Source organism: Crassostrea angulata, chromosome 6, assembly GCF_025612915.1.
Source record: "Crassostrea angulata isolate pt1a10 chromosome 6, ASM2561291v2, whole genome shotgun sequence".
NCBI lineage: Eukaryota > Metazoa > Mollusca > Bivalvia > Ostreida > Ostreidae > Magallana > Magallana angulata.
This window is the reverse complement of record NC_069116.1, coordinates 36,025,619-36,035,249: the sequence shown is the minus strand read 5'-3', so window position 1 is coordinate 36,035,249 and position 9,631 is coordinate 36,025,619. Positions and strand designations below refer to the sequence as shown.

General features: G+C 36.4%; 1 protein-coding gene across 1 annotated transcript; it reads left to right on the top strand.

Annotated features, from left to right (window-relative positions):
• The first annotated feature begins 1,134 nt into the window (after positions 1 to 1,134).
• On the top strand, positions 1,135 to 5,269 carry LOC128187477 (uncharacterized protein K02A2.6-like). The gene is made up of 2 exons (XM_052857910.1): positions 1,135 to 4,231; positions 4,356 to 5,269. Exons 1-2 carry the CDS (start codon positions 1,135 to 1,137, stop codon positions 5,267 to 5,269), a joined length of 4,011 nt encoding a protein of 1,336 aa, XP_052713870.1.
• The last annotated feature ends 4,362 nt before the right edge of the window (positions 5,270 to 9,631 follow it).

Below are 9,631 nucleotides of genomic sequence, written 5' to 3'. Positions count from 1 at the left end.
GACAAAAATTTTACACTGCATAATTATGCAGTATTGTCTGAGATTACTACGCGAAACGTTGGTATGTTTACAAATAATTTATAGGCATGGTATCATTCTAATAATCTTTTTTAAATAGATTAATACATACCGTTGTTTTTTCATCACCTGCATGTTTCCCTATCAATTTTTCCTTCTATACTCATAAACACGCAATTTCAAATTTAACTATTTTTTCCCTCGCAATTTCATCTACAGGCATCCGACTCCGTGCTTATCCTTTGTTTATGTCGCATACCATCGCAATAGTTATCGTTCGTTCCTGTACTATCAAAAACGTAAACTCCTAGATCTTCCACTTGCTATCTTTGCTATAGGCATTTTCAATGGATTATTAAAGCCGATCACAAAAACGATGAAGTAAAAATTTAGAGACATACCACAGTTCTGATTATCAAAAACGATGTTTAAACGGGGGTCAAACAGCGGGAGGGGGGGTAGAGAGTTGTGTGCCATTAGTTTAAATAACATCCGATAGATTTACCACGAAAAAGGGCAGGAATTTGACCTTTGACGTAGAGGGTCATGAAAGCAATTGCAATAGGCGCTTCCACCTAAAAAATCAACATCCATCCGCCAGTTTCAAAGAAGCATCTCTAATAATAGCAGTGATTCAAAAGTTCCTAAATATTTTCTTCATGGTAAAAGAGTAGCTAATATCATTCATACAAAATTAAGACACAATTGTTTACTAAATTATGATTTACACAGAAGAAATATTGTTGAGTCTCCAAATTGCATGTGCGGAAAGAAAGAAGATGTACATCATTTTTTATTTGTTTGCAAACTATTTTCTAAAGCAAGGAATATCTTATTTAATGAACTATTCCAAATACAAAATTTAGGCATTATAGATTCGCATACTTTCCTATGGAGTAATGACAACCTAGATTATAAAACTAGTGTTAGAATTTTCACAGCTGTGCAGAACTTTATAATCAATTATCGCAGATTTATATAAGTATATTATTTTGTTATTTACCATTTTTTCAATATATGTGTATATACTTGTACCGTGTTTTATGACAATTGTAATAACTCATGCAGCCATGTTGCGTAACCGGATAAAACTAACTTTATCCCACTTCTGACACCATGTCACACAGCGGTATCAAAACTTTACCAGAATTTATTATAGCTGAATCTAACTCTGGAGCGAAAGAATGGGAGGCTTACAAGCGCGACTTTCTTGTCCATTTAGATGCTCTGGGACTGGACGACAAACCCGGTAAGAGGAAAGTAGGATTATTACTAGCTAACATGGGCCGGGAAGCTGTGAAAATCTACGATTCGTTCACATGGGCTCCACAAATAGAAGAGGACAGAGACAACAACATCGAGGCACAACCGGGAGAGAATGAACATGATCTAGAGACAGTATTCAAGAAGTTCGATCGTCACTTTGGGGTCCATAACTATCGAAACATTAAAAGGCAAGAATTCTTGAAAACCAGGAGAGGCAAAAATACAATAATGGATTACATATCCGAGCTGAAACGTAAAGCTGAATTTTGTGAGTACGGAGAGCAGAAAGAAGGGTTGATATGTGACATGATAATTAACGGTGTCAATGATATGAAATGTTCAGAGAAGTTAATGGAAATTCCCGCTGGCGAATTAACCCTGGATAGGGTCATTCAAACCTGTCGTCAAGTCGAATTGACCAACGTGCATTTGAAAAATTTGGACGCTGAAAACCCATCAGTAAATTTTGCGAACACAAAATATAACACAAGCTACGAGAAACCAAGGACATTCGGACAACCAGTGCAGCGAGGGCAGAGAGGAGGAAGCAGATACCAAGGTACGCATCCGTATTGTGCAAATTGCAGCAAACATCATATTAAAGGACATTGTCCAGCATTTAACAAGCATTGTGATGCCTGTGGGCAGAAAGGACACTTTAAGCATTCAAACCTATGTCAAAGTCGTGCAGCACCACCAAGAGGTCATCAGAGAAGTCGGAGAAATTTCAGAGGAAGAGGACACCCTCCGCGGCGTTCGCGAGTATATTATGCGGTAGACAATACACCTCATGACAACTCTGAGCTAGAAGAGATGTTTAATCAGTGCACAGTACAAGATGTGTGGACCGCGAGTACAGATACTAATTCAGAGTCAACCGGTGATTGGAAAGTTACATTTGACATTGGCAACAAGAAATTAACCTTGGACATTGATAGCGGTGCACAGTGCAACATATTATCCAAAACAAGTGCCGAGAAATTTTTGTCCGTTGCTCCGATCACTGATAGTAACGTTATTATCAATGGCGTAAGCACCAAAGTTAAAGGATTTGGACAGATAAGCTTACCATGCAAATACAAGGACACAGAAAGACTAGTTAGTTTCCAAGTGATTGACAATCCTCGACCCTTACAGTTACTTGGTAGGAAAGACAGCATTCTATTTGGCCTGATCGCAAGAGTTAACAGTGTCAATGTCAGTACCGCTACTGAGCAATTAAGGAAAGACTATGCAGATGTCATTGGTCAGGACATTGGATGCATTCCTGGCGAATACGAAATAAAAATCGACAAAACAGTGGCACCCGTAATTCACGCACCAAGAGCTATTCCAGTAGCTATTCGTGATCAAGTAAAATTTGAGCTTGACAACTTAGTTCGTTGTGGCATCATATCTCCAGTAACAGAACCGACTCCATGGGTCAACAGTATGGTATGTGTGCGGAAGAAAAATGGCCGCGTGCGAATTTGCAAAGATCCATCAGATCTCAACAAGGCAATTATGCGTGAACATTATCCAATGAACAGTATCGAAGATAGTGTGACAAGATTGCACGGAAGCAAGTATTTTTCAACCTTGGATGCTAACATGGGCTACTATCAGATCAAATTGTCTAAGACCAGTTCTATGTTAACAACATTTAACACACCCTTTGGAAGATACCGATACCTTCGTATTCCAATGGGGTTGAAATGTTCCGGTGAAGTTTTTCAGAGGGAGATGGTGACTCATTTTGGCAGCATGGAAGGAGTAGAAATCGTAATAGATGACATATTAGTTCACGGAAAGACCTTGGAAGAGCACACTGACCGACCCAAAAAGGTATTGGAAAAAGCCCGAACCATCGGATTGAAGTTAAACTCAGCTAAGTGTGAACTTGTGAAACCGGAAGTTGACTATGTTGGCCATCGTCTCACAGGAGAAGGCTTGAAACCATCAGCAGGCAGAGTAAAAGCAATTCTTGAGATGAAGGACCCAGAAGACAGAGGGGAACTTGAGACAGTACTTGGTATGTTAGCTTACCTTGCCAAGTTTATTCCAAGACTAAGTGAACTCACAGCTCCGCTACGGAAAATGAAAACAAGTGAAACTTGGGACTGGGACGTTGAATCGAAACAAGCATTCACTAATGTCAAGAAAGCACTTACCTCTACAGATGTCTTGAAGTATTTTGACGCCACTCGACCAGTGACTGTTACCGTTGATGCATCAATGAAAGGCTTAGGAGCAGCGATTTTGCAGAAAAATGGAGTTTTGGCCTATGCATCTCGAGCTCTAACCTCAGCAGAACAGAGATACGCGCAAATCGAGAAAGAGATGTTGGCGGTAGTATTCGGATGTGAAATTTTCCACAAACTGCTGTATGGGAAGTCTAATGTGACAATAGAAACTGACCATAAACCACTGGAAGCCATCATGAAAAAAACCATTCATACAGCACCAATGAGGATACAAAAAATGATGTTAAGATTACAGCCTTATGAGTTCAATCTCATCTACATTAAAGGCAAAGAAATTGGATTGGCAGACTGTCTGAGCCGACTACCATTAGAGAACAGTGACGAAAGGCTGATAGATGATGAAATGATGGTCATGGTAGCTGAAACCTTATCGTATACAAACCATGAAACACTAGTCGAATCTACGAAGAAAGATCAACAGCTACAAATTCTGAAACAAGTTATTTGCCAAGGATGGCCAGAGAGGAAATGTGATGTACCACTTGAAGTCATGCCATTTTGGGACTTTCGTGATGAACTATCTACTTACAATGGACTCATCTATCGTGGGGAGCGTACAGTCATACCGTCAGAACTAAGAACAGTAACATTGAAGACAATCCACAGTTCTCACCAAGGGATCCTTAAGAACAAACAGAAAGCTAGAGAATTAGTGTTCTGGCCAGGAATGAACAAACAGATTGAAGATGTTGTCAGCAGATGCAGTGCATGTTTAACACATAGAAACAAACCACAAAGGGAACCAATGATGATTCATCCTATACCTTCACTTCCGTGGAGCAAAGTTGGATTTATTTGAGCTTGATAATCGTCATTTCCTCATCCTAGTTGATTACTATTCAAACTTTATTGAAGTAGCAGAGTTAGAAAGGGACACCAGAGCGAAAACTGTCATAACAAAGATCAAGGAGTGTATTGCTCGTTATGGTATAATGGACATATTAGTGAGTGACAATGGTCCACAGTTTGCATGCCAAGAATTCAAAGAGTTTACAAGAGCATTTGGGATCGACCATGTCACATCATCACCATTACATCCACAATCAAATGGACTTGCAGAAAGATCAGTACAAACAATCAAGAACATCTTAAAGAAATGCACAGAGTCTGGAGATGATATGTACTTAGGGCTACTTGATCTACGCAACACCCCCAGGGATAACGAAATCGGATCACCAATGCAACGTCTTATGTCCAGGCGAGCTAAGACACTGATACCCATCAGTGACACATTGCGAAAGCCATGCATTATAGAACCAAACCTAGTCTCTACTCGTCTTATGGAATACAAACAGAAGCAAAAATTCTATTATGACCAAAGTGCAAAACCAAGACCACAATGTGAACTTGGAGATTCCATACGCATTCAAACACCTGATGGTTGGAAACCAGCAACCTACGTGTCAGCCTCTGTACATCCACGTTCTCATATTGTTGAAGCTGGCAGTCAGGGAAGAACGTACCGCAGGAACAACTGTAAACTGATGAAGACAAGGGAAGACCCGCATGTGATCCAACCCAAACATGAAGGATTTGCGTCGCCCACTCTTGAAGTTCCGATCCTGAGAAATCCATCGGCAAACCATTTACCACCAGCAAAGCCTAAACCAGCATTACCAGAGGAGAAGCCAAAGGTTGAGCAGAAGTCCGAGCCGGGACAAGCACAAGATACACAGCGAAGATGTACACGTTCCGGACGAGCCGTCACAAAGCCAAAGTACTTATCCAACTATTCCGTGTGATTCGCGGTCATGTGATTATCTATTATGTGAAAGGGCATAATAATATCCCTAGTCAGTTAAAACTCATTGTTTATGTTAGTTAATTACGTTTAGTTGATGTTACACTAGTCAGTGTATTTCTAGTCATTCTGAAATTTGTCCAGCCTAATTTGCAGTAAGAACAATATTGAACATTGGATCTGATAATATTTTATTTGTACAACTCATTTGAATTAACTTAACTATGTATTTCATTCTAATCTCCAATTAACACAATTATTAGCTAAATATAAATCAGAATGTTGAATTTTATAAAAGGGAGGATGTAATATAATCAGAATTATCTTGTGTACGATCTGTTACATTGTTGGAACTCTCTTATGTAAGAAGTTGAATAAAGTTAGTTTTATCCGGTTACGCAACATGGCTGCATGAGTTATTACAACAATTGCAAATTACTTGTAATTGGGTGAGAACCTAGTAAGTTGCAAGAACATGTGTTCGAACCCTTTGTATATCATATATACATGTACAATAAAATACGTTCAAACCATGTATGATGTCGGACTCGTTATCCGCCATGTTTGTTTATTTGACTAAGCACCCTCCCAATTTCTTCTTTATACACGTGTTAATTGCACAACTTCTTTATAAATATCGATGTGTGGATTCAACTTGAACGTGTACATGCTCAGATGAGTTTCGCCGAGACGTCCGGTTACTGGTGTGTTCCCGTTTTGCACACATTTGATAATTGGGTATAGAACAATAGGTGTGAATTGTGTTGTGATAGCAATTATAGTCTGCTTTCAGTCAAAGATTTTACCTGGATTTTTACTTGTGTTTTATCATTCATTCATCAGCACCATGAAACAAGAAGAATATAGATATTTTGTTGTGTTTTAGACTAATAACTATCACAATTTTTTTTCATTTGATAAAATAAAGATCAAATTAATATTTTTAGTCTTAAATTTCCGCTCACTGCTAAGAAAAATAAGGATTAGATGATTTGATTTTTACATTTTTGCCCATTTACTTTAAATATAAAACTCGATGAATTGAGGAAAAATTGCTGGTCCCGGGCCAATTGGAAGCTGATTCAGTGGATAATTATATGATAAAGGGGAAAACTACACGGCCAGTCATATGGGGTAGTCCGTGTCTCTTTTTACAACTTACATTGTAGATGCAAAATATGTAAATCGCGTGTTTATAATTGGTTGTTTGGTATCAACAGAAAGATTATTATGAAAAGAAACAGACCTTTATCACAAAATATTTCAATCTTCGAAGTAGCAGCCTTGACAGTAGATCTTATGATCGACATCACCGCTTTAAATAGTATATTGCGGGTCAATTTTCAAATCAGCAGCTCAATAAATTCCGACAAAAATAATAATTTAAATATTGATTCGATATACCTCAAACTGAAGAAGGTTGAAAATGTATGAATTAGTTCTACATTTGATAGGTTTTGTGAAAAAATATTTTCAGTTTTTGAAGCATATAAAATTGCCTATTTATCATCATATCGTCATACATTAATTTGTCTAATAGTATTCTCTTCGATTATTCAAGCCACAGCATAAATGAAAAATAATTAGCAGCGTTTTCACTAGACACATTTTCTCCATTTATGTAAGCAAAAACAATAAATAAATACTAATATATGATATTTTCTCTTCAAACTTGTAGCGTGTAAGTGTACTTCCTAAAGGCAGGAAGATAAACAAAAGCACTACATACACAACATTTTTGCAATAATCTTTTTTGTTTAAAGAAATTCATGAAATTGTTGATGACCAAATCGATGTTTAAAATTAAATTCCAGAACATGGATGTCAATTATTATGTAAATGTGCTTCTATGCAAGTTATATTGTAACATAAAATAAATGTAAATATCAATTGCGAGTAGATATGTTTTATTTATTTCATTGTCAATTGCCCTTACAGGAGCTGTGATATAGACTATAGCAATTAAGCAATTATCTCACCTGGTCAAATTCCCGTTTTGCACACATTTTTTCGATACCTAATTTTCAAATGTGTGCAAAACGGGAACAAACCGTTGGTCTCTCTCTCTCTCTCTCTCTCTCTCTCTCTCTCTCTCTCTCTCTCTCTCTCTTAAATTACAGTTTATATACACACATATAGAGACACATTGCTGACATTTGAAACTTGAAAAATACAGCAGATATTTTTTTTTTATTTCCGTTTTTAGATGGATAGTATGTAAAGTCATATCTGTGAGGTATTCCTATAGCTTGAATGTGTTGTCCTTATATTAAAGAAACTTTTAAAAAATACTCGTCATCTCTATATAAGGAAACACTCAATAGTTTGTTAGTCAGATATCTACTGAATTTTGTCATCCACTGCGTTCTTTAATGTAACCATCCGAACCACCTCCTTCATCCCAACAATAAACATCGCATCATATATGGCTTGGGAGAGGGTTAACTGCTTTTTGGTGAACATGATGGGCAAATACAGAAGGAACTTCAGAAAACTTGCCCCTTTGCCAACTATAGCCCCCCATCCAATATACTTATATCCCTCCAAACCCCAAACAACATCGCCTCCTCTACACTTGTTAATACATGCATCAAGTACCGGAAACTAATGTCAATTGATCACAATCAAAATGTACCTATTTATCGATCATAATCAAACTTTATTTCTAGAAATATTTGTTCGATTATAACCTGATATCAAGATTTAAAGTTACATTTTCAAAGATACTAATCTGTATTCAAGGATTTCATGTATAAACGGGTAGATAGAGAAATATTTACAGAGAGGTGCTGGACTACTGAATTTTTGTGTGATAAATAGCATCATTTATAGATTATATTATATATTGTAGATTATTTTTTCAAACTGAAGAAACATGTTCCTATTCAAAACATCTATCATTCATGAAATAAATGAGATGATCATATGCACCGGCAGCGAAGATCGTAATATACTTCAGCAGAAATAATTGGAAATGGGTTGATATTTGTCTGTATTCGGATTTTTGCACGTTTACAACTATTTTGAATGTAATATTTGCGGAATTTTCATGCTATGATATTTGCGGAATACTAGTAGTTAAAATATTTTTTCAAAAACGTTTAAATTTTATGTTGATATACGTGGTGCGCTGGTTAAGGTAGAAATGCTAAAACGTTTTAATTCAAGAACGTCTGCTTTTCCTGAGCAATTAACAACTAATGCACGAGCGTCTATCTATAAATACGAATTCTCTACATTTAGCTATAATTTCTGTAACTCACAATTAGAAAATCAGTTCAATAATCAGACGATCATAAAAAACGACAATTGCACATGTTAGATTGAAGATAACCAAAACTATATATAGAGTTTTTATATACATATAAGATCTCTCATGATATTTGTGATAGAATACAAATTTTATCTAACGACCTTTAATCCCATCTTTAATTTTATTTTAATGGATTAAAAAAAGACATATTAGCTCGTGTGTCAGTCGTATTTTTAAAGAAGAACAAAAAATTACTTTAGATTGCTAAAATTCGTTAAGTCAAGTCACTTTCGACTCTGGTTTGAAATCATTTTGTATACCACATGGTCTCGTGACATTTAAAAAAATCAGTTATTTTATTCAAAATAACAAGCACAATCGTCATTAAATCATGTTTGCTAGCAAATTAAATTATGAATTAAATAAATTAAATAAATAAATTATGAATAATACAATTTATATTTATCTATGAGTGTAAAATGGCAGCTTTGAAATTGCAAACACTGTGAATCAAATGCATGTAAAACATATTAATTTCACACAAAAAATTCCCCTAGAGCCCCACCCCACCCCCTTCCCCCACCCCCGGCTAGCATGTGATGAAATAATCTGTCTTTGAAGGGACTGTTACATGGGTAAACCTTATGACACCACAACTTTATAGTATATTGCGATCCTCTTCCGGGTATATCGAAGCAGTAACTTTTTTAAAAGTGGCAAAACAGGCACTGCGAAAAAAAATGATCTTATTAACTGATTAGTTCATAATATCCCCCTCTAGTCTTCAGAAAGTAAAAGTAAATCATTATTTGAATCCATAATATATATTCACCCTATGCAATGCCTCCGTACGCTCTCTGTAGAAACATGGAGGGAAACGTTTATAAACCAGTAATAATCAACAGAAACAAATTGCGAATTTAATATCTAGGTAGCGTTGTAATACCATTGCATAACCAAAAACAATTTAACAAAAAAAGTATTAAACGCATTTTTATACAGAAGCAGTCAAAGTATTCACGCGTGATTCGAAATTCCCCATTCTGAAGGGGGGGGGGGGGTACAAAATGCAGCCATATTGTCCACATTTTATATATGCTGTAAAATTTA

Bases quoted from the DNA above. Each gene is read 5' to 3' on its own strand.
- LOC128187477 (XM_052857910.1), top strand. From the start codon at position 1,135: ATGTCACACAGCGGTATCAAAACTTTACCAGAATTTATTATAGCTGAA. The intron at 4,232-4,355 runs GTGCATGTTTAA...TCCTCATCCTAG, and splicing joins AGATGTTGTCAGCAGATGCA to TTGATTACTATTCAAACTTT.